Source organism: Hyaena hyaena, unplaced genomic scaffold, assembly GCF_003009895.1.
Source record: "Hyaena hyaena isolate Hyena2069 unplaced genomic scaffold, ASM300989v1 scaffold_741, whole genome shotgun sequence".
Classification (NCBI taxonomy): Eukaryota; Metazoa; Chordata; class Mammalia; order Carnivora; family Hyaenidae; genus Hyaena; species Hyaena hyaena.
The window spans coordinates 186832-213079 of NW_024081373.1; the positions used below are offsets into that span (position 1 = coordinate 186832).

Here is a 26248-nt window from a genome sequence, read left to right on the forward strand (position 1 = left end):
CCCTTCATATTATTTAAGAAGTAACTATCATGTGCTTAGTACTAGATCATTAAACCTAGGTAAATTTTATTGCCCCCAAATCAGTAGCATCTCAATAAATTATAAGCCATTCTGATAATAATAAAGAGAATAATAAAAATACTATTGATTTTTACATAAATGATAATTACTTTACTTTCCAGATGATATGATATTAACATGTTCTCCATAATATTTTTGTGTGGAATGGGTGCCTTGTATCACGTGCAATGCTTTGCTCAGTGCTAAATATTAATCTCAGGAGTGGACTGAAGTAGATTAACAGAATGACCCATGAGGAATGAAATGAAATAAGCAAATATTCTTTAGAGAACTTTCTAAATTTTTTAAAATCAGTATTATCTAGATCCCATCTTCTTATTTTCAAAAGAATGTTGTGATTGCCTTAATAAAAAGGTTAGTTGGGGGGTGCCTGGGTAGCTCAGTCGGTCAAGCGTCCGACTTCGGCTCACGTCATGATCTCATGGCTTGTGGGTTCAAGCCCTTCATCGGGCTCTGTGCTGATAGCTTGGAGCATGGAGCCTGCTTCAGATTCTGTGACTCCCTCTCTCTCCGCCCCTCCCCCACTTGCGCTCTCTCTCTTTCAAAATAAATAAACATAATTTTAAAAATTCTTAAAAAGGCAACTTTGATGACAATAGTAGTGGCTAGTAATATAAGAGTAAATTCCAAAGACTGAGCAATTTGCAGAACTGAAGCCACTGGGGATTGATGTGAACTCGATGTTTTCCACACCACTTTCAGGTCTGCATTAATGCAGAATGCGTGGATATCGAAAGAGCCTACAAATCAACTAATTGCTCCTCCAAGTGCAAAGGACATGCTGTAAGTTTTGAAAATGTTTCCCCAAGTTCGCTGAATCTTCTGTAAATTCAGGTCAGTCTGGATGATGCTAAAGTAACGTTTCAGCATTAAATGATACTAAGTTTGCCTAACTGCTCAGAAGTTTGGTTCAATGAAAAAAGTTTCTTCCAAGAACTTGGTATTGACATTTCTATGGTGGATTCATATGTTATGTAGATAGTTGGATGTGTGCAGAGCAGGGGTTAGTCCTTCTTCTGAAGGGATGAACAGGCCCCTTGGGTTGGTGGTCAGCCTAGCGAGGAAACTAACAGGATCACTGATCATCTAGGTGTGTGACCACGAACTCCAGTGTCAGTGCAAAGAAGGATGGGCCCCCCCTGACTGTGATGACTCCACAGTGGTCTTCCGTAGGTAACATTACGCATCTTGCTCTCCTCTTCTGAGCTTGTATTTTGTAGTACATTAGATTTCATTGCCTTTTTTCTCTTTTCTTGGGATTCTTGTTCTGTAAATATTGAATCTACAATATTAATCTTCAAGGTCTCTAACAACTTTTTAATCATATTTTCTACATCCTTATGCTTCTACCTGACATACAAAAAGATTTCCTCAAATTTTAAGTTTGTAATCTTATTTTAATTTCCCATATTTTCTTGCTTTATGACTATCCTATTTTGATAACATCTTTGACTTAGTGCATAGATATGAGATCCTCATCAAACTCTAAAAATCGGCCTTAGATTATTTTTGTAGATTCAATTCTGTTCTTTGAATCATCTCTATTTCTTTCGAGTTTGATTGATTTGCTTTTCACCTTGTCTTTTATTTCATTGTGCTGTTTTTTCTTCAGGATATGAGACCCTTGTTGAATGTGGGATTAGGCTGACTTGAATGAACTTGTATGGGTTTTCTTTGTGTGTTTTTGCACTTGTACCTACCGATTCCTCTCCAGATGGGACATCTGGCTGTGAGCTCTATCAGTAGACAGAGAGACCTGCCTCTAGGACTTTGGCATGGAAAGCAGCCAGGGTGGGGAATTCTCACCTCCAGTCACCATGGTGAAGAGTACTTGGCCCAGGAGAGAGCTCTTCATTGAATTTACTTCCTGAGAGAGCTGCTTTTCCTCCATGTTCTTTCCTTGATCCTCCTTTGTCTCATCTACTGTTGGTATCTGCAGTTAGCCTCCATTCTACTCCTCAGGCTCTTGCAACCCTCACTGCATCTAGAGAGCAGTTCTTGGATCTTTGTCCAAGACAAAGCCCACTATTGCTCTGAATACACAAGGGATGGGGATGCGGTTGGGGATGGGCCTGAACAAACCATCTGTCCCAAGTTCAGACTCTCTGATGGCTTCCCAAGAAAAAATGGCATCTACATCTAATGTTTGGGCTTTTTTTTTTTTTTTTTTTTAAACTTGCTGGTTCTTTGCTAGACTTCCCAAGAAAGAATAGCATTTACTTTTGATGCTTTGAGCTACAATTTACTCTGTTTCTGTTCACCTAAATTCCTTTACTTTCTTTTTGCAATTTCTAAAAATTCTACTATATTTTTCTAGTGCTCTATGGTTTTATTACATATATATCTAAATAATAAATATATTATTACATGTATCTATACATGCACATACATACACATTTTAGGATGTGTCATCTGGTATTTGGATGCATAAACATAATCAACTACTTTAATTAGAAAATTCTTTAATGGTTTCATCACTCACTAAAAATCCTTTTAAATGATGACTTTCCTCTCATTGAATTGTGTTTTGTTTCTTCTCTTGATTTGCTAAATCACTTCCATTAGTAATTTCTTCTTTCTTCTTAAATGAAACTTAGCATTTATAAGGACTTAACTCTGTTCCTAAGTAGAAAACATGTATAGCAGGTAGGATTGGATTAGATTTTTTGACTCACAGTTTTAACATCATGACTCTTGAGAAGTGGATACTGATATTCAAAGTTCAAAAACTGAGGTTACCCTTATTTTGTTTGTTGGTGTTGTTAAATAACCCTTTAAAAATAATTAGTTTATTTCCCCTTAAATGTTTTTACAATTGCTACTTAATGAAAACCAGTCATTATGCCAGCCTGGGTGCTGTTTTCTTTTTATAATTTTGATTGTTTGCCATTGAGGTCTTTAAAAGTGAGGATTTGATTCTTCCATTCAAGGAATGTTTCTATTATTACAGATTTAAAAATGGATTCTGTTCCACTTTTTTGGTTTCTAATTCAGAGATGTAAATTATTTGTATCAAATATCTTGATGAGGTGGCCTTATTATCTTTATAGTTTTATTTTCTGAAAGCATATATTCTATGTGTACTCTACCTCTACATATTATTTTAAACCTAATCTTTTTATATTTTTATGCTTTTTTCTCCTTAGTTACATATCATCCAATAAAATAGAATCAATTCCAACACACACTGTTAAAGTATTTCTTCAAAACTTTAAATCTAGGACTGGTGATGCAAAGAAACATTATATTACATCAAATTTATATCTTAAAGGAATCAAGGAGGCAGCTGTAGTGGTTCATGATACAATTGGGGAGGTTTTTCTCTGAATCACTTATTCTACTCTTTAAAACCACTGTGTCAGGATTCAACTTTATCCATCAGGTTTTCTTTCTGTTTTCTTTTTGTTTCCATTTCTGGCACAACCTCTGACCCAACCATCAAGGTAAACCTCCACCAGACTGAGGAAAGTCCTCTAATTCAGGAAAGTGTCCTGTCACGAAAAGGACAGCTCCCAGTGGATAGTTTTCATGATATCCAGGCTTCTCATCTAAACTTGAATGATAAAAATTACATTTCTATTTTCATTAAATTCTAACTAGAATTTAGAATTTTCTACAATTACAGGGATGTAAAGCAACAAACCACCGTGGTATTAATAGTTCTCATGATTTTGTCAACCATACAAATTATACATTATTTTTATTTTTATTTTTTTAATGTTTTATTTATTTCTGAAAGAGAGAGAGAGGCTACATGAGTAGGGGAGGGTCAAAGAGAGAGGGAAATACAGAATCTGAAGCAGGCTCCAGACTCTAAGCTAGCTGTCAGCACAGAGCCCAACACAGGGTTCGACCCCACGAACTGTGAGATCATGACCTGAGCCGAAGTCAGATGCATAACTGACTGAGCTACCCAGGTGCCCCAAATTATACATATTTTTGTATCATATTGCAGTTGCAACACAAATCTTATTTTTTAAAATTATTTATTTAAATTCAAGTTAGTTAACACAGTGCAGTATTGGTTTCAGCAGTAGAATGCAGTTATTCATCACTTACATATAATACCCATTGGTCATCCCAACAAGTGCCCTCTTTAATGCCCATCCTCCATCTAGCCCATTCCCCCACCATTTCCCCTCCAGCGACCCTCAATTTGTTCTCTATTGTTAAGAGTCTCTTATGGCTTGCTTCCCTCTCTGTTTTTATCTTATTTTTCCTTTTCCTTCCCCTATGTTCATCTGTTGTGTTTCTCAAATCCCATATATGAGTGAAATCATATGATGTTTGTCTTTCTCTGACCGATTTATTTTGCTTAGCATAATACACTCTAGTTCCATCCATGCAGTTTGATTCTTTTCTGATCATTGAATAATATTCTGTTGTGTGTATATGTGTGTGTGTGTGTGTGTGTGCGTGTGTCCACATCTTCTTTATACATTTATCAGTTGATGGACATTTGGGCTCTTTCCATATTTTGGCTATTGTTGATAACACCGCTATAAACATTGGGATGCATGTGCCCCTATGAATCAGCATTTTTGTATCCTTTGGATAAGTACTTAGTAGTCCAATTGCTGGGTTATAGGCAGTTCTACTTTTAATTTTTTGAGAAACCTCCATATTGTTTCTCAGAATGACTAAAACTACACCAGTTTGCATTCCCACCAACACTGCAAAAGAGTTTCCCTTTCTCCATATCCTCCCCAACATTGGTCTTTGCCTAAGTTGTTAATTTTAGCCATTTGGACAGGTGTGAAGTGGCATTTCATTGTGATTTTGATTTCCCTGATGATGAGTGATGTTGAGCATCTTTTCATGTGTCTGTTCGCCATCTGGATGTCTTCTTTGGAGATGTGTCTATTCATGTCTTCTGCACATTTCTTCACTGGATTATTTGTTTTTTTGGGTGTTGAGTTTGATAAGTTCTTTGTAGATTTTGAATACTAACCCTTTATCTGATATGTCATTTGCAAATATTTTCTCCCATTCTGTCAGTTGCCTTTTAGTTTTGTTGATTGTTTCCTTTGCTGTGCAGAAACTTTTTATCTTGAGGAGGTCCCAATAGTTCATTTTTGCTTTTGTTTCCCTTGCCTGCGGAGACTTGTCTTGTAAGAAGTCGCTGTGGTCAAAGAGATTGCTGCCTACTTTCTCCTGTAGGATTTTGATGGTTTCTGTCTCACATTTGGGTCTTCCAATCATTTTGAATTTATTTTTGTGTATGTATAGGAAAGTGGTCCAGCTTCATTCTGTATGTCACGATTCGGTTTTCGCAGCATCACTTACTAAAGAGACTGTCTTTTTTTCCATTGGATATTTTTTTCTGTTTCATTGAAAATGAATTGGCCATGCATTTATGGATCCATTTCTGGGTTCTCTATTCTGTTGCATTGATCTCTGTTTTTGTACCAGTACCATACTGCCTTTATGATTATAGCTTTATAATATAGCTTGAAGTTCAGAATTGTGATGCCTCTAGCTTTGATTTTCTTTTTCAACATTGCTTTGGCTATTTGGGGTCTTTTCTGGTTCCATACAAATTTTAGAATTGTTTGTTCTAACTCTGAAAAAATGCTGGTGTTACTTGGTTAGAGATTGCATTGAATGTATAGATTGTTTTGGATAGTATAGATGTTTTAATGATACTTGTTCTTCCAACCCATAAGCATGGAATGTTTTTTCATTTTTTTGTGTGTGTCTTCTTCAATTTCTTTCATAGGCTTTCTAAACTTTTCAGTGTACAGATCTTTTACCTCTTTGGTTAGGTTTATTCCTAGGTATTTTATGGGTTATGGTGTAATTATAGATAGGACTGGTTTCTTGATTTCCCATTCTACTGCTTCACTATTGGTGTATAGAAATGCAACCAATTTCTGTACATGGTGTTATATTCTATGATTTAGCTGAATTCATGGATCAGTTCTAGCAGTTTTTGTTGAAGTCTTTTGGGTTTTCTGCCTAGATTATCATGTCATCTGTGAAGAGTGAAAGTTTGACTTCCTTCTTGCTGATTTGGTTGCTTCTTATTTCTTCTTGTTTTCTGATTGCTGAGGCTAGGACTTCCAACGCTATGCTGAATAATAGTGGTGACAATGAACCTTTTTGTTGTGTTCCTGATCTTAGGTGAAAGCTCTTAGTATTTCCCCATTGAGGATGATATTAGCTGTGATCTTTCATATATGGTCTTTATGATTTTGAATTATGTTCCTTCTATCCCTATTTTCTTGAGGGTTTTTTTTTTTTAATCAAGAAAGGATGCTGTATTTTGTCAAATGCTTTTTCTGCATCTATTGAGAGGCTCACATAGTTCTTATCCTTTCCTTTTGTAATGTGGTATATCACATTGATTGATTTGTGAATATTGAACTAGACCTGAAACCCAGGAATAAATTCCACTTGATTGTGGTGAATAATTCTTTTAATGTACTGTTGAATTCAATTTGCTAGTATCTTGTTGAGAATTTTTGCATCCAATTCTGTCAGGAATATTGGCCTGTAATTTTTCCTTTAGGTGGGTCTTTGTTTGGTTATAGAATCAAGGTAATGTTGGCTTCATAAAATGAGTTTGGAAGCTTTCCTTCCATTTCTATTTTTTGGGACAATTTGAGAGGAATACATATTAACTCTGCTTTAAATGTCTGGTAGAATTCTCCTGGGAAGCCATCTGGTTCAGGACTCTTGTTTGTTGGGAGACTTTTGATAACTGTCTGTTATCAAAATTTCTTTGCTGGCTATATGTCTGTTCAAATTTTTCTATTTCTTCCTGTTTGAGTTTTGGTAGTTCATGAGCCTCTAAGAATTGATCCATTTTTCCAAATTGCTCAGTTTGTTGGCATATAATTTTTCATAGTAGTCTCTTATAATTGTTTGTATTTCTGTGGTGTTGGCTGTGATCTCTCTTTTTTCTTTTGTTATTTTATCTGTCTGGGTTTTCTTTTTGATAAGTCTGGCTATGGAGTTTATCAGTTTTGTTTATTCTTTCAAAGAACCAGCTTTTAGTTTTGTTGATCTGTTCTACTGTATTTTGTTTGTTCATTTGTTTGTTTTTATACCATTTATTTCTGCTCTAATCTTTATTATTCCCCTTTTTCTGCTGACTTTAGTCTTTATTTGCTGTTCCTTTTCTATCTCCTTTGGATGTAAAGTTAGATTGTATATTTGGGAACTTTTTTGCTTCTTGAGATAGGCCTGAATTGTAATGTATTTTCCTGTTAGGATTGTCTTTGCTGCATCCCAAAGAATTTGCACTGTCATGTTTTCATTTTCATTTGTTTCTATGTATTTTTTATTTCTTCTTTAATTTCTCTTGGTTAACCCATTAATTCTTTAGTAAGATATTCTTTAACCTCCAAGTATTTGAGGGCTTTCCAAAGTTTTTCTTGTGATTAATTTCAAGTTTCATAGTGTTGTGGTCTGAAAATATGCATGGTATGGTCTCAATCTTTTTGTACCTGTTAAGGGCTGACAGCTACATAAATTTTTAAATATCACATGTATGTACCTCTAATTTGAAATTATGGTGGTTTTTAATCTACCAATAGATCTTATAATTTAGGTCTTAAAAAAGAAGAAAATATTTAACTAGATCACAAATTGTTTTATAATATTTTGATAGCTGTATTCTAATATTATTGGCTTCCTTTTTAGTCCTATGCACTTTATTAATGAATTTAAAAACATTCAAAGAAAGGAATTATAGGTTTTATCAGATTTCCAAAATGATCTGTGATACATAAAAGGTTAAGATCCCTGCTCTATAATATGACCATACATAACCATGGGCTTTCAAGCTTACATAATTAAGCCACTTTCTTAGTAAAATGTATACAAAAAACACATAAATAGATATGGCCCAGACAGTCTGGGCCAAGGAATGGAGAATTGCCAGCAGCCCAGCATCTCCCTTGGCCCCATACCTGTCCTAATGTCCTCTCTCCCTCTAAAGGTTAACCCTTTCCTGTGTATTATGTTTTCAAAATCATCCATATTCTTATGTGTAACTGGAATTAGTTTATTTTTGCTATTGTGCATAATATCACAATTTTGTCATATATTGGTGTAATATATGTAATTGATATAACATTATATACATATACATATATACATATATATGACAATTTCCTTTTTTATTGTTTTTATGAATACTTCAAGGCTATGTTAAGAAAAAATTTCCATAAATTTTATCATTCAAATCCAGTTTTAAAAATGCTTATTTATTTTTGAGTGAGAATGAGTGGGAGAAGGGAAGGGAGAGAGAAACAGAGAATCACAAGGAGGCTCTGCACTGTCAGCACAGAGCCCAAGGGGAGCTTGAACTCATGAACCTTGAGATGATGACCTGAGCTGAAATCCAAGGTCGGAAGCTTAACTGGCTGAGCCACCTAGGCGCCCCACATTCGAATCTATTTAACTTAACTGTATCATACCAAACTGCTTCCAGAGTGGTTGTACAAATTAACACTCCCAGCAGCAGTGAGTATAAATTCCTATTCCATAACCTTTAAGCCATTTGCCATTGGCAGACAGCAAATTTTAACCCTTCTGCTGGGTTAGTGACAGCATGTTGGGTTTTTAATTTTGCTTTCTATAACTATTCATATGCATAATAGAACATTTCCTTATCTTTTGGCCATTTGGATTTTATCTTCTTTGAAGTATTTGTTCAAGCCTTTTTGTTTGTATTTCTAGTGCGTTGTCTCTCCTCACCTTTTTATTAATTTGTATATGTTTTAATATTATATTTTTGATACAAACTGTTTTCAGTTATATATGTTAAAAATAACTTCCCTGCTTCTGAGTTTTCTCATGCTCCTTGTGGTGTTATGTGATTAACAGAAGTTTTTAATTACAATATAGTCTATTTTTTCATCATTTTCTTGATTGTTACGTTTTTCTTTGTGTGTCTTTTTTTAAGGAAATTTTCCCTACTCTGAAATTATGAACATATATTCATAATTCATTCTGGATATTGTCTTCTAAAAAGCATTTTTGCATTCTGTTTTCAAATGTAAGTCTCTAATCTACCTGAAATTCTTTTGTGTCTGATGCAAATGTTTAATTTCATTTTTATCCCAGATTAATGCCCAATTGTCACATCATCATTCATATGATAGATCATCCTTCCCTAAAGCTATAGTGTCGCTGATCTAATAAAGCAAGTGTTCATATATGTGTCTTTCTGGGATATCTGTTCTTTTCTGGTGGTCCTATTTATCCTTGTACTTGTATGACATTCTTTTACTATGATGTCTTTAAAATAATTTTGATCTAGGTGGTCCTTTAAAAGTAAAAACACTAGGTGTTCTTTTTTAAAAATTATTTTAATGTTTTTTTATTTATTTCCGAGAGAGAGAGAGAGAGAGACAGAATGAGCAGGAAGGGTCAGAGAGAAAGGGAGGCACAGAATCTGAAGCAGCCTCCAGGCTCTGAGCTGTCAGCACAGAGCCAGACGCAGGGCCCGAACCCATGAACCGTGAGATCATGACCTGGAGCTGAAGTTGGAAGCTCAACTGACTGAGCCATCCAGGCACCCCTAAAGTCTATAGTTCTTGAAGACTAATATAGCTGTACGAAATTTCTGTTGGTCTCTTTTGCGTTGGTATAACATTTTCCCCATACTTTTACTTTCATTCTTTCTGAAGCCTTGTGTTTTAAGTCTATCTCTTATTTTTGAAAAATGTGGAAATATACATATTCTTCACATTTTAGTCTTATCATATATTTTTTAAACCAGAGTACTTAGTCCATTTAAATTAAAGATAATTACTGATATACTTGGGTGTAATCTACAATCATATTATATGATTTTTATTGTTTTGCCTGTTCTATGTTCCTTTTTCTCTCCTTCCTTGTTTTTTTTTTTATGGACTTACTAAGGATTTTAATCATTTCATTTTTCTTTCTATTAATTTAGAGATTATATATTTATTTTATATTATTTTAGTGGTCATAAAAATATTCATGTTATTTATTTATTTTTTAAAAATAGACATTACTTTTTGGAACACTTTGAGTTCACAGCAAAATTGAGCAGAAGGTACCGAAAATCCCCATGTATTCTCTGGCTCTCCACCCCTCCCTGACACAAAGCCTCCCTCACTATCAACATCCCCTACCAGGGTGGTACATTGTCACAACTGGTGACACACAATTGTGACACAAATGCCATAGTTTACATTAGGGTTCATGCTTGGTTAATTTACCATTCATTCCTTCCTCCTTCATTTCTGAACTTCCAAGACCAGGGTCATTTTCCTTTCTGTCTTTCTGGGTTCCTGCCCTCTCACTAATCTTTCCAAGGTCATTTTCCCCTATTTTTTTAATTTAAAAATTTTAACGTTTATTTTTCAGAGAGAGACAGAGTATGAGCAGGGGAGGGGCAGAGAGAGAGGGAGACACAGAATCTGAAGCAGGCTCTATGCTCTGAGCTGTCAGCACTGAGCCCACCGTGGGGCTCAAACCCACGATCCGTGAGATCATGACCTGAGCCAAAGTCAGACACTTAACCAACTGTGCCACTCAGTTGCCCCTTCCCCTATTTTTTTTTTTTAATATTGCCATAACTTTGATAACATTTGTTTTTGGCAAAAATGACTTAGTTGCTCTTACTGAGAGAGTTAGTCTGAATTTCTCAGACCACCATTTCCAGAAACAGAAGAATGTATTTTCTCTTCAATTATTTCCATCCTCAGATGCATACCTACTTCCTATTATGATCCTTCTCATCTGTCTTATACCTCAGCTTTCTTTGCAGACCATGTCCTTTCAAATTAGGGGTGTTTGTGAAAGAGTCAATTTCCTCTTTATTTCCTCTTATACCATGTAAGTCTTCTGAAAATAGTTACAATTTTAATGTAACATTGAATTGTAAATGTGTAATAAATATTCAACAGAATATATCTATATTCAACAGAAATCCTTCAAAATTTTATTTCCTTTGGACTTTTTGATAGGCATTGTTTTGCCAGGTGGAGAATATTAGATGCTTGTTATTATCTTACTTAAAATTCTGCTTCTGATATCTTTGCCTCTGTCTGCATGTATGAGTGTTCACACTTGGGAATTTTTCTTGCATTTTTACTGCAAAAATTAATTTTATTATTGCTTTGCTGATCTCTAATAAGAAAGCAGTAGCTGTTTGCATTGCTCCTCAAACTTATACCTCCTGGTCTCTAAAGTTTCAGATTATTGTACGAAAAATTAATGCTTGTGGTAGCAGAAGGTTGAAGCTGCATTCATGACTTAGATCAGTAATTAAAAAGAGAAAACACCATATAGATCCAGGAAATTTGTTCAAACCATTCTGTGGTTCGCAAGGTCACATAATCTCTTTTCTGTCCGGAATCATTCTGCTCCAGAGTCAATATCAGTAGGACGAACAGACACTCACTTATGTCACTCTCAGTTCTTGTCTTCATGTCGTCACTCTTCCTTTGCTCCTGACAGGAATATGATCTCAAGGCTTCCATTTCTTTTTCTCGGTTTGGTTCCAAGGCCGAATTTGAAAAATGTGTCGCTCCTTTTCTTCCATCTTCTTCCTTCATATTCCCTCTGGTCTCTCAACCCTACATTTTCCATTGGTTACAGAATCATTCCTTCTAAGAATTCTCAGGAGCCTGATGCTTGCCCTACCTCAAATGCAATGTTTAATATGGATTTCCCCTTTACTTCCTCCAGCTGCATAACATTACTACACTCATGATCAAAATGCATTTTTATTTTACTGACTATGAGAGATTTTCCAGGGAACGTGTGTTTTCTGGGGGGGGGAGGGGAGATGGAATTTGTGATAAGAAGAGAAATAAGGACTAAAGTGATGCATATTTGTGAATTTCTCATGCCCTCACCAGCTCTGCTTCTCTTTGTCTCAGACTTCTCCATTGTGGTCGGAGTGCTGTTCCCCGTGGCTGTCATATTTGTGGTGGTTACTATAGTAATCTGGCACCAAAGCACCAGACGAAAGCAGAAGAAAGTCCAGAGGTAGACTTCTTTCTTGCTTTGGGGACTTTTTGGCCTCTAATTTATTTTAAATTTAAGGATATGACCCAAATTCTCAACGTTAATTGTGGTTTACTTCAAATGCTGTGAAATAAGTACAGATGCTGGGTGTCAATTTTACTGGGAAATCCTTCACAGTAAGAGATGTCTTTTTATGTTTATCACTGTATTTATAGTTAATAATAAGAGTTATAATAACTCTCATTATTAAGGATTTTATATCCATTATAAGAATAAAATATGTAACATTTATTGGTTGCTCTCTTATGACCAGTGCTGTGCTAAGTCTTTTTGCATTCATTATCTCTAATCTTCACGAGAGGGTTGTGAAGTAGTAACTATTAGTTGCATTTTATAGATGAAAAGGTATCATATATTAATCCTTAAAACAGCCTTGCAAAGTCAGGCACTGAACACTTTTTCTAAAGTGGAAACAAAGGTTCAGGGAAGTTAACAAATATGTTCAAAGTCTTGCAAAGTAAATTGGTGGAATCTTGATTTGCCCCTAGATTGGTTAGTCTTTCAAACATAGTCTTGACACTATAGTATCTTTCTAGCATTAAAAAAAAAAAACAAAAACAAAAACTGACTTATTCATATAAATGGGTTTTCCTAAAAATTGAGTGAAGGAAATAAGTCATTAATTAAATGACACAATTTATATAAATGTTGATTCAACACCATCATTATTAGGAATCAGGGCTCTGGAGAGAATCACAAAGAAAACTAGGGGTGGTGATTATGAATTCCAGAACAAAGAAACCTTAAGAATGTCTTAGAGAGCAGAAGGAAGGCCAGTCAATGACCAAAGATGATACAACAAGCAAAGGAAATTGGCAAACTCCTCTTGAATGTCCTCATCATGGTGAAGGAACTGCTAAGTCAATTTATATGTTATGTTTTCACATACAGGCCACCATCTACCACTGGCACCAAGCCACGCAAACAGAAGAGGAACCCACAGATGGTGAAGGCTGTAAAACCCCAAGAGGTGAACCATAGTTTATAATGTGCTTGCCTTGGGCCCCAGTTCATGATTCTCTCACTGTCTCGTCCTGACCACCTATCTATCATTCCTACTCAGCACTATTTTCATAAATCCAGTCTGCTAGTTAGTATGGAGTAAGAATTTGGGGTTCTGTAACTACAAATTCAGAAAATTTTCCTTTGCTTTTGTCTTAAATCCAGAAGAGTTTTCCTAAAATGCAGAGGCTGCTGGCTGAAGTTCACAAATGCAAATAAATAAAGAGAAAAAGAGAGTAGACTCCAGATTTCCTTCTCTCTCTCTCTCTCCCATTAATTGTAGGTTGATTCTTTTTCCTTTTGCAAATGTCCCAGTAAAGACAATGATATATATATTTGTATGACAGTGTATGAAATATGTATAACCATTAAAGCCATGGCTGTGTCCTGCAAGTTTAAAATTCAAGCAGAGGTTGGTTAATAGCAATGCCATTGGCAGTGATGTTTGATGGAAACTTACCTGCTTCTAAGAGAATGGTGATAGCTCTGGTGATAGCAGAATGCAGCAGCTGGGCCACTGTGATTTCCTGTCTGGTTTTCTGTGTCATCTCAGTTCTGATCTCCCATGTCTTGAAAGGACTGCTTATTTGGAAGTTGAACTTAGGAAACTGACCATTTCAAGATATTATTATTATTATTATTTTAGATGACTCAGATGAAGCTCGATACACCTGATCTGCCACTAGAGGGCAATGAGCCTCCAGCTTCTTTTGTGAGTTAGCAACCTCTCTTAAATATCACTTCCAATCTAATCTCAAGGAAATACTCGCAAGAGACATAACCTACAATACCCAATTATTTCCTTAGAAGAACGTTAAAATCTGTGTGACTATTAATATAAAATATAGATTTTCCTGCAAAACTCTTTGAAAATGCAAAAAAATGAGAAGGTGGGCTTCTCCATTATATTCCTACATTTAACCTCTAAATCTGAATTACAGTGGTCTGAAAGGTTGGTAACATATTACAAGAAGAGTAGAAATCTGCTTCCTAGTGTGCCATCATCATCTGTCTACTGGCACTGAGCACATACTGAACCGCATATGTGTACCTAGATGTAAGCACTTGAACGTACAGGTTTAGGCTATTTTCATGAGCAGGATCATGAGTTCCCCATTTCTAAAAATGATTTAAGCCTTCCCATCAAGCACATTTATTTTCAAGGCCCCATCTTTGAATTAATTTTTTTTTTACCTTTTCACTAGCTAATTACAAAGCCAGATTTTCCACCGCCACCGATACCTACAACTGTGACATCTTCCTCTTTCCTTGTAAGTATCACTCAGTCACTAATGATTCCTTAAATGTCTTCTGTGCTCATGTGAACAGTGTCTCCAAATCTATAGAATCTTCTCAACATATGTGCTCCCTAGGTCAACCTGAGGTATTGTAGCACCTAGGTATAACCGAGAAAGTAAGACCTACTTACTATCTATAAATTAGTATGGGTATTAATTTTTATTGTTAAAAATAGTTCTACTGTTATATAATCATCAAGAAGTGATAAAAGTTCTATCTACCTCCTATAAAAGCTATAGGAGGTAAACAGTCTCCTCAAAGCATAGTTTCTAGATGCTTATTTTGGAGAATATAAAATCTTATTATAAATTATATTTTACTTTTTAATATATATAGATAGAATAAGGCCTATATTAGCCACAATCATCTATAGAAGGTAGGATATTAAGAAACAGACCATATGTAGGCAAACTTGCAATAAAAGTCAGACACTATAAAGTAAAAAGTAGAATTCATTCACTTGAGTCATTACTGAACACATTGTTTCTTTGTACTTAGTACTCTGCTGTGGGTAAATGAGAAAGAACTAAAATGTTTTTCAAAAATGTTTACATGCTTAGTGTGAAAACTAGTCATATCCATATAAAGCACTTAATTCCTCACATATTTTTTGCACCAAAGCAAGTCATACTTATGAGAAAATGTGGCGAAAAGGGAAATGAATGGGGTCTGATTAAGTCAAGAGAAAGATCCATTGACTAGGTGGTTAGAATTTGAACTAGACCCTAAGAGTTGGGTAGAATTTAAATGAGTGATGGGGAAGTAAGGCATGATTTAAATTAGGAAATAAATATACCATGGATTGGAAATGCATAGCATTTCTAATGGCCTACTATTATTTTTGTCCCTAATATAGCATGCCACAAAAGTGCTTCCCTCTACTGTTTTTAAGGATAAAACAATGTCAACACCTAAGGTAAGAGGTCAATAGCCAAACTATTGTAATCTTGTCACACTCCTACTATGAAGGAGAGAAGTTCTAACCATGTCTTCCTGGAAGATTTTCACTAAGAACAGTGTCCATATGACTATGGGAAAGGAGCTAAGATGTCTTTCTTCTAAGTTTGGTCAAACCCACGAGGAAGATGGAAGAATTTTAGCTGGAAGGTGATGATGATCCCAATATTCATCATTTTCTCAGAAATATATCCCATGGAAGTGAGATAGAGGACATTTCTCATAGAATAATCACCCAATGTCTCATAAATGTTCTATTGATTCCTCACTTCCTCCACATTACACCAATTAGTCAGATGGATATTTGGATCCCAGTGTGAGGTTTTTCTCACTTTCTTTCCCTACCTTTCCATGTTTCCATCCCTTCACTGTGATTATCAAATAATCTATAAAATAGAAAGTGTGACTACACAGAATTTATTTTAATTTCTTAAAAGTTCAAAGGTTACATAATATCTAAATTTTTAGAATGAGTTGGTCATTTAAGAACTTGTCTTTTTCAGGGTTCCAATCCAAAAGTCTGAAGCAGCAACTAAGCAGGATTGGTGGGTAATGATTAGCTTGGAAGACTGGAAAATCTGGATGGAAGAGAAGTGTACTTACTTCTTACTAAATATTCTTACCTATTATTTGCTCTTGATACCCAAGGGTGTTAACATTTCTTGACTCGTGTTATACTTTGAGATTAAACAAAAATTTTCAAGAGAGACATACTCTTGAGAATCTTTGTATGACTTTCAGATTTCTAGCCTCCACACTTATGGGAAAGAAGACACTAAAAAAGCTATGAATCTAAAATGTCTAATTAGGTGACTTTCCTTGACACCCCCTTTTTCTTAATAATTGTTCCTCAAATATTTTGAGTATCTTGATTTTCTCATTTGGTAAGAAGGAATTTACCCTCTAATTAAAGCAAGCAAATGAACAAACAAAAACTCTGAGTAATTACAGGAAACTGAGAGGGATGGAAGAAAACTGTATATTCAATTCATTAGATGTTATTCATTAGATAACTAGCAACATCTTGATTGTTTTAACAATTAACCTGTCACATTAGAACCCTAACAACAAAAACATATAAACATTCTCTGATTTACAGAACATCTTTTTCCTACATCATCTTTTGCAATCCTTATTAGCTACGTCATTTGAGGTTTACTGCAAGTGAATAAAACTGCATTAATTAAAATTTTCACAGAAATTTATATAATTCAGTTAATGGCAACTTTACTTTCTATGTAGAGAAAGTTTTAGTTACATAAATGTATAACATAAACCAGAAGTTATAAACTGGTAGTTTGCAGGACATCTCTGGGCTACAGATTTACTTTATTTGGCTGGAATGATTTTGGTCATAAAGTGTCTTAAAATGTTTCAAATTCATTGCCAATATTTAAAAATTGGGAGATCTTATGTAAACATCGAGTTCCAGCTTTTTAAAAGTAATCAAATGATTTGGCGGTTCTGGAATCACATTGTCTATAGCAACCACTAGCTTAGTTGACTGGTGTTGGAATAAACATTACTGGTTGCCTACCAAATAACCTTCTTCCTTGCGCTCAGAACTCCAATTTTATTCGGCTATCCATATTTTAGAAAAGGCAATCCCGACTCCATCTCCAGAATAAATCTCTATTACTCTAAAACAATTGTAATAATCTTATTTCCTTTACTAGTGCTTGATTTAGTAAGTGTATGACTTCACTTTTTTTTTTTTTTTTTTTGGCCAATGAGACAAGAGGAAAGATATGCTAGGAAATATCTACAAAAGATATCCTTGTCGCTTCTTCTGGATGTTGGCATTTGGATAGCCTATATGGTATTGTTGCAACCTTGTTGTGATTCCTAGCGCTAGGTTGTTACACTCAATTGGATAGAGCAGAAAGATAAAAAGAATAAAACCTGGTCTCTTAATAAGGTCATTGAGCTGGTAGATTAATAACTGCTAAAGTTGTCCTATACTTTGTTGGGATTTCCTGTTATGTGATCAATAAAATTTTCTTACTGTGTAAGCCATTTCAAGTTGGGTTTTCTTTTCTTTCCTTTCCTTTCCTTTTCTTTTTCTTTTCTTTTCTTTTTTAGAGACAAAGCATGTGCATGTGAACAGGGGAAGGGCAGAAGGAGAGAGGGGGAGAGAGAATCTTAAGCAGGCTCCATGCCCAACACAGACCCTGATGTGGGGTTCGATCTCATGAACTGTAAAATCATGACCTGAGCTGAAATCAAGGATCAGATGGCTTAACCGACTGAGCCACCCAGGCACCCTCCCCTCCTCGGATTTTCTTATTTGCTACAAAAGTCATCCTACCTAATAAAGTAGCTGCTACCATTATTGGGACACATGCTTTCCATGTGGGCAATTAGGGCCACTTCATCTTCACCACTATGTTCATTTGTTTGTTTGTTACACTTGGCCTGTTTTACCAACTTCCACCATGGACCTGGTCCCATACATCTTCCTTTCCATGGGGGACTTTACCCACCAGAAGTTCATTTCCTCTTGCAGTGTGAGTTTCTATATAAGCTCATTCTGGCCTCAAAAGTGAAGCTCAATCCCCAGCAAACCCAGAATCCATCTGTCAACTCACTCCTAGTATAGCAGCCGTTCTTTCCATGTGGGAGTATACTCAAGAACATATTAAAAAGTATAGCTTTATCTAGGGTGAAGTTTCAGAAAACCTTGCCCTAAGAAAGAAATCCCTGTTTTCCATAGGGCCAAAATCTCACTTATGACAAGCCTATAGATCTTTCCTGCATTGTTTGTTTGCTTTATTTCTTTGTTTGTATGTTTGTTTTGGTTTTTGTATTAATTCCTGTCCCTATCTCATTCTTTTTAATATTGATACAATAGAAATCTTTAACTTATGAATCTCCAACTAGCTACCACATGACCCAAGCTAAAAATAAAACATAGGCTCTCAAGAAGAGGCATCTGAACTTTACTGTAAATCCTGAAATGGTGGCAGTACGTGTCTGGCATGGAGGCCTCACAGCTCCTTACGAAGACAGATATCTGGAGGGCAATGACAGTAAAATGATTCTTTTATCCTAAGACTTTGACCCAAGCCCTGCAGAGTTTCCTGCTGCATGGAACTGTAGAGCAATTTCGACAGTTTAAAGCAAAGACTTTGATTTCACAGTCCTATTTTCCAAATTAGATATGCCATTTATGAACCTTAAGAGAATTCCTCGATATGACATTTAACCACCTCGAGTATGCTCCCAAACCTGTTTTTATAATTAGTTATTTTTACTTTCTCTTCTTTAAAATGATAGATTGAATTATGGTCTTTTTCAGGTACTCTATGACTGGTATACCATATGGTCTCTCTAAATACTCCTTAGCACCTCACCAAGTTATTGCTTTTTATGAGTTTTGAAAATGCTTTTAACTATGCATGAAATGACAAAGTTGTGTGTGAAGTGTGGGTGAAAAAGAAAGCAAGTTTTAGCTGCTATCAGAAATTATGGAAATATTATTATTTAAGTGAGTGATAATGACATCTATACAGTAGAGACTTGAAGGTGACTTCTGAATGACAGCCAGTGGGGAACTGTGCCGGTCAGTCCAAAGACAATTGAGGGGCTAATTCTGCCAATAACCACTGAATGAACTTGGGAGTGGCTCCTACCCCAGTTGGAGCTCAACTGCCTACCTGATGAAAAACACAGATGCAGAAGACTCAGCTCAGATGAGCCCAGATTCTACAAAACAGAAACTATGAGAAAATAAATATATGTTCTTTTAAGTTGCTATGGTTTGGGGAATTTTTTTTATGTTTCTTATTTATTGTGAGAGAGAGACAGGGAGGCAGAGAGAGAGAGAGAGAGGGAGAGAAAGTATCCCAAGCAGGCTTCACACTGTCAGTGCAGAGCCTGACATAGGGCTAGATTTCACAGTGAGACTATGACCTGAGCAGAAATCAAGAGTCGGACACTCAATCAACCAAGCCACCGAGGTGCCCAGGTTTGGGGAAATTTGTTTCACAGCAATAGATAACTACTGCAAAGAGTAGAGATCAAATATTTTGAATATTCCAGATGGGTTTAGATAGAATTAACCACTATCTTTAACAAGAGTTCTGTCATCTCAATTTTTCTGTTTTTCTCTCTATATATTCCCTTTCATTTATTTTTCTCCTTTTTAAAAGAATATCAGTCTTCTCATATATCATGTTCTCTCTCAGATTTTGTTCCTGTTTCCTTGGCATTTGTAAAGAATTCCTTAAGTTTATCTTTCAAATTTTTGATTTTATGTTCTATATTGTCAATGCTCCTTTTTACAAATTTTACAGCATTTTGTCATTGTTTCTCATGTTTGCTTAATAACATTTTCTTCTTTCTTATCTTATTTTAGTTGCATAAAAGCCTGTGAATGGACTATTTGGCTTTTGTTTCCAGAAGCTAACTCTCAGAATTCAATTAAAATTTAATTGTTTTCAATTCTGCTTAAACCTTATTAGTGCTTCTCAAAGTAATTTTCAAAACTCCATCCTTCCTCAGCCATTTAAGTGCTATGCTGCCAGACTTTCACAAAGACAATTCTTTTCTTTTCTTTTTTAGATATTTTTTATTATTTATTTTTGGGAGAGAGAGACAGAGCGCAAGCAGGGGAAGGGCAGAGAGAAAGGGAGACACAGAATCTGAAGCCGGCTTCAGGCTCTGAGCTGTCAGCACAGAGCCCCATGCAGGGCTCAAACCCACGAACTGTGAGATGACAGCTGGAGCCAAGTGGGACACCCAACCAACTGAGCCACCTAGGTGCCCCAAACACAATTGTTTTCATGGGTGTTGCACTGCCATTTTCAGTTGACTCATCTTTGTGTCTGGAAAATTCTGACCTGACCTGTAATAATCTTAACATTTTTTTATCTTTGATAAAAGTATCTATCTCTTCAGCCAAAGAACTTCAGTACACTAACATTCACAGTGTCATTTGCAAATAGGTTGGGTCATGAGTATATCTTGCATATTCTCTGCCAGATTCTCTTTTCTTTTTAGCTAAAACCATCTACCAGTGCCAGACCAGGAGTGGCCCACCTTGTCATTAATACGGAGATCTACCTCATCAGGCTTTCCTGATTCATTAGGGGAACACCTCCATCAACAAAATCTGCAACCATCTTGGCATATCTGCTCTTGAATTCGCCTTGTTTTTTCTGTTGCTTCCAGAAAAAGACCTGCCCTTGCCAATGACAACTTTAGACATTGCTTAGCAACTAGCCCCGGGCAGTCTGCTATGCTGTTCATCACTAATACAATATTACTATTATTAGCATGCTAAGTAAGGAAAATTGTTATAGAAGCTAAATCCTTAGGCAGAAGAAAATTATGGTATGTAATTTATATGAAGGCATCTCCTTGTTCATATTTAACTCTTTTCTTTCTCATGCTTAATGTTGAATTCCAAACTCTTTTTTTGATACACTTAAAAAATTATTGTGCTGAGAACACTTAACATAAAATATACCCTCTAACAGATTTTCAAAGGTACAATAAATACACCATTGTTATCTGTAAGCACAATGTTGTGTAGCATATCTCTAGAGCTGATTTATCTTACACAATTGAAGTTTTATGTGCATTGATTAGCAACTCCCTACTACTTCCTCCCAGCCTCTGTTAAACCACAATTCAATGCTTTGCTTCTATGAGTTTGCGGGTATTAGGTACTTCATATAAATGGATTCAGGCAATATATACATACATATATATATATCACATAAAAAATCCATTCATCCATTGATGGACATTTACATTGTTTCTACATTTTTGCTATTGTGAATAGTGCCGCAATGTACATGGGATTACAGATAATTCTTCCAGATTCTGATTTCAATTCTTTTGGATAAATATCCAGAAGTGGAATTGCTGGGTCATATGGAAATCCTATTTTTAAGTGTTTGATGATCTTCCATACTGTTTTCCACAGTGGCTGCACCAATTTACATCCTAGCCAACAGAATACAAGGGTTTCCTTTCTTAACATCCTCCCCAAACTCTTGTCATCTCTGGTTTCTTTTGATAATAACCATTCCGATAGGAGTGAAGTGATATTTTATTGTGGTTTTTATTTGTGTTTCCCTGATTAGTGAAGTTGAGCACTTTTTCATATACTTGTTAGTCATTTGTATATTGTCTTTGAATATATGTCTATTCGAGTCCTTTGCCTATGTTTTTAAAGTTTATTTATTTTTGAGAGAGAAGTGGGAGGGACAGAAAGAGAGAGAGACAGAGGATCTGAAGTGCTGTTAGCACAGAGCCTGATGCGGGGCTTGAACTCATAAACCATTAAGATCATGACCTGAGCCAAAGTTGGATACTTAACTGGCTGAGCCACCCAGGTGCCCTGCCTTTGCCTATTTTTTTAAATCTGGTTATTTGGGGGTATTTTTTTAAATATACATAACAAAAAAGCTACTTTCTTAACCATTTTCAAATTTAAATTTCAGTGCCTTAAATACATTCATAATGTTGTATAACTATCTTAACTCTCCATTTTCAGAGCTTATTTATCTGAACCACTTAGTATCTTCCCATTACTCTTTCCCCCAGTCCCTGATAACCTCTGTTCTACCTCTGTCCATATAATTTGCCTATTCTAGATATTTGATATAAGTGATACATACACTATTTTGGCTTATTTCACTTAGCCTACTGTTTTCAAGTTCCCTCCATGTTGTAGAATGTATCAGAATTTCATTCTTTTAAAGGCTGAATAGCCTAATACTATTTTAATATATGTTTTTCTGTTTGAAGCAGCTGGGGATAATTTCTGGGGCTCCACATACTCATTCATATTAAGATTGCTTTTTTTTAGATTTTAAAAAATGTTTTATTTATTTCTGAGAGAGAGAGAGAGACAGGGTGACCATGGGAGGGTCAGAGAGAGAGGGAGATACAGAATCTGAAACAGGCTCCAGGCTCTGAGTTGGCTGTCAACACAGAGCCCAACATGGGGCTCGAACCCACAAACCACGAGATCATGACCTGAGCCTAAGTTGGACGCTTAACCGATTTAGCCAACCAAGTGCCCCAAGATTGCTTTTTATCCTTGCTCATTCTTTAGCCAAAAATGATTTTTACAACTTCATTTTAATCTGTACTTCCGAGCAGGGAAGGGGCAGAGGGGGCGGGGGATGGAGGATCCAAAGTGGGCCCCAGGAGCCCAGGGGGTGCTGTGAACTCACAAACCACGAGATCATGACCTGAGCTGAAGTCGAACACTCAACCAACTGAGCTTCCCAGGCACCGCATAAATCAGGGTTATTTCTATCTTCTTCTTAGCAAAAACAAAAAACAAAAAAGCAAAAATGCCAACCCCCCCCCCACAAAAACATAGTCTAAGTTTACTTTCTTATACTTATCAGCCATCTGCATCAGTTCCGTGTTGAAATCCATGGTGTACCACACTGAGGGGAGAAGGAATGAGCAAGTTCAGACATCTATCTTAAGTGAAAACAAGGGTGATGACACTATGGATAGAGATAATGGCCTCCTCCTAATATCCTAGTAACTTCTGAGGAGAAATGGTCTCTTCCTCGACACCGCAGAAGTTACTGTATTTCTCATAGTGAAGATCTCTGATTCACAGGCTAACTGTTACGAGTCAGGCATAGCATTTTTCCCTTGTAAGTCAATGCGTGTCACCAGTCTGGCTTTCTAAACTCTTTCACTGCTGTGAAATAGCTCACAGAGATTTGTGTGTCTTTTGGGACATGTGGTAACTATAAATGGAATGGAGTCTACAGGAGTGTTTCTAGGCAGAGACTACTTTCCTTGTACTTGCCAAAGGCAGAGCCAAGCAGGTCCCGTGGGAGTTGAGGTATCAGATGAGGAACCAGGAAGGTCAAGGGAAAATTCAGTAGAAATGTACAGGGGAGAATAATAATTTTTTTTCTTTCTAAAATCATGCAGGGCTGTAAGCAGAGACAGACCCCTAGCTCTACCAATAACTGGCTTTTTAGAGTTAAATAATTTAAACTCTTTGGACATCTTTAAATTTCCTCATTCATGGAATGGGATGAAAGATTCATGACTTACCAATTTCCAAAGAAGGTTTTGAAAATATACAATGAGAAAAAGAAGAGAGATTCTAAAAGGGTGACTCTGCCCTTGGGTTTGTCAGAGGTGAGGCCCCTCTGTGTGTGGGCTACTGTTCCAAACAGCTTTGAGCAGGAAGCCAGACAAAATTGCTTATTATTTGTACATAGTTCATTGGTGAGCCTGTATTTTTCTTGGTGCTTTATTCTTCCTCCAAAACGTGTCAGGGAGCAAGAATTTCTTCAAGAGTCCTTCTAGCTGGACTGAGAATCAAATTGACATGAGACGGCTTAACATGTGAAAATCAAATTTAAGAGTGTGAGTACAGGGAATCCACACAGACAGGAGAATTGCAAAGACAGGCAAAATGATGTATAGATGCCATTATGAAACAAGGAGAAGGGGGTCTAGGGCTTCAGAGGAAAGGAATGCACCTCACGGGGCGTTAAGAAAAAAAGCAGATGTTTACTATTTATTTTAATTTGAGTATGGTTGACAATTTCTTTTATACCATGTTTCCAGGGAAAATTTATCAATGTGGCAGTCAAATCTTAGCCCCCTGACTGCCCACTCCTTCTGAAAAACGCTTCTGATTTTTGTCCCCATTTTCATGACTAGTGATCACGATAGAGCCTTGGAAATGGAAGTATTAAAAAAGTCTTTGTTTACAAAGGTATTCAGTCAAGACCCTGGATTTATGCATTGCGCAGGCTACACTTACCTGGATGTTTTCTTAGGTTCTTTAACTCAGACATTTACAAAATTCTCATTCACTACGTTGCCACTGGATATGGAAAGATTAAACTCTTTCCCCACTTTCCAGGGATTCACAGCCTTCTTTTGTTATTATTGTCACTGTTTTAAGTTTATTTATTTATTTTGAGAGAGAGAGCATGAGCAGGAGAGGGGCAGAGAGAGAGGGAGAGAGAGAGAATCCCAAGCAGTGCAAGATCATGATCTGAGCCACAGCCAAGAGTTGAATGTCTAACCAACTGAACCACCCAGGTGCCCCATTAGCCTCCTATAAGACTGACATACAGAAATACAGAAATAAAATAATTGCTAAAATAGAGGTAACTTGTTAAAACACCAGCACAAGGGAGCACAGAGGAAATGTTTATCAAGGGAGGACACAAGAAGTTTCTCAGGGAGGTACCATTTAAATCTGAAACTGTAGATATGTAGACATATCACTGTATGTTATGTGGGTGTTATGTGGAAACTAATTTGACAATACACTATTTGTAAAAAAAAAAATAAATCTGAAACTGTAGGTGGTTTATCAAGACTATAAAAGAAAACAGGGGAAAGGGCGTTATAGAGAGCTAATGAGGTTCGACAATAGCATGTATGAAGTCATGATTCATCAGGTTTATTGAGGCTAGACTGAAGAAAATAATTTTATTTCTTTTTAATGAGCCCTTTTGTATGTATATATAACCCTTCATTAAACATGCACAATTTGTGCATACACAAATTGAGGTTTAGAAGAGTGGAATGAAAGAAAAACAGTTCAGAGAATAGAAAACACAAAAGCAAGAAAGTTACAGAAATTGTACAGCCAGGGTTCAGAAGAAGCAAGTGGAATATATATAATTCTACTGTCTGATAAGTATGAGCTTCAAGTTCTACTCCAAACGTTCTAAAAACAAACATAAAAGTAAACAAATGAGAAGTAAACAGGATTGATTCTAGATTTGTAGTGTCCCTAATGTAAAGACACACATACTGTCAAGAAGGATAATAAAATCACATAAACAGTGTGAAACCAACCAATCAAATAAATAAAAGTCAGGAGCTCAGGAGTACAGCTCTTCCACCTCTGAAATCTGAAAGAAGTTTTCATGAAGGTATTGCTCTCAGATCAAATATGGGAATATCTCTCTGGCTTTCTATTCTCTGGGCTCTCACACTGAGGGAGGTATTTCACATATACAGACTCTTGGCTCCTTGTCCCAACCCACACACTGGTAAGAAAAGTACCCCAGCAGGGAACAATGTGTGGGCTCAAATTAGGGCATCTGCCCAACCTTTTTGACAGTAACTTTTACCACTTGCCAAGATAATGGAGTAATCATGTTTAGTTTTATTTATTATTTTGTAATGTTTGATTTTGAGAGAGAGAGAGAAAGAGAGAGAGAGAAACAGAGTCCAGGTCGGGGAGAGGCAGAGAGAGAAGGAGACACAGAATCCAGAGCAGGCTCCAGGCTCTGAGGTGTCAGCCCAGAACCCTATGCGGAGCTCAATCCCACAAATCATGAGATCATGACCTGAGCGGAAGCCTGACACTTAACTAGTCGAACCATCCAGGTGCCCCACGGAGTAATTTTTTTTTTTAATGTTTTATTTATTTCTAGGAGAGAGAGAGAGACAGCGTGAGCAGGGGAGGGTCAGAGTGAGAGGGAGTCACAGACTGAAACAGGCTCCAGGCTCTGAGCTGGCAGTCAGCACAGAGCCCGATGCGGGGCCCGAACCCACGAACCGCGAGATCATGACCTAAGCGAAAGTCGGACGCTTAACCGACTAAGCCACCCAGGTGCCCCAAGGAGTAATTTTTTTTTAACTGAGCTGTACATCACGAATTGGGAAACCAAGTAATAGCCCCTTCTTAAGCTAAAATCTCATATCAACTCTAGACAAATAAAATAGGTATTTTCATCTAAGAATATTTAGGAGCACCTGGGTGGCTTCCAGCTTCGGCTCAGGTCATGATCTCACAGTTGGTGGGGTTGAGCCCTGCATAGGGCTCTGTGCTGACAGCTAGGTCAGAGCCTGGAGCCTGTCCTCGGATTCTGTGTCTCCCTCTCTCTCTGGCCATCCCCTGCTGACATTGTCTCTCTCTCTCTCT

The 26248-nt window shown here is 36.5% G+C and overlaps 1 protein-coding gene across 6 annotated transcripts in view; it reads left to right on the top strand.

Annotated features, from left to right (window-relative positions):
- Window positions 1-16068, top strand: part of ADAM28 (ADAM metallopeptidase domain 28) — a 67858-nt gene extending 51790 nt beyond the window's left edge. For 3 of the 6 annotated variants that reach the window (XM_039218161.1, XM_039218163.1, XM_039218166.1), the window contains 8 exons: window positions 784-864; window positions 1172-1250; window positions 11952-12060; window positions 12991-13069; window positions 13748-13813; window positions 14307-14372; window positions 15257-15316; window positions 15861-16068. In XM_039218161.1, coding sequence (XP_039074092.1) covers window positions 784-864; window positions 1172-1250; window positions 11952-12060; window positions 12991-13069; window positions 13748-13813; window positions 14307-14372; window positions 15257-15316; window positions 15861-15881 — 561 coding nt within the window. In that variant the 3' untranslated portion in view covers window positions 15882-16068. Of the gene's footprint in view, window positions 1-783; window positions 865-1171; window positions 1255-11951; window positions 12061-12990; window positions 13070-13747; window positions 13814-14306; window positions 14373-15256; window positions 15317-15860 lie in introns of those variants that run through there. The other 3 variants (XM_039218164.1, XM_039218162.1, XM_039218165.1) reach the window with 3 other exon arrangements.
- Window positions 16069-26248: the final 10180 nt, after the last annotated feature.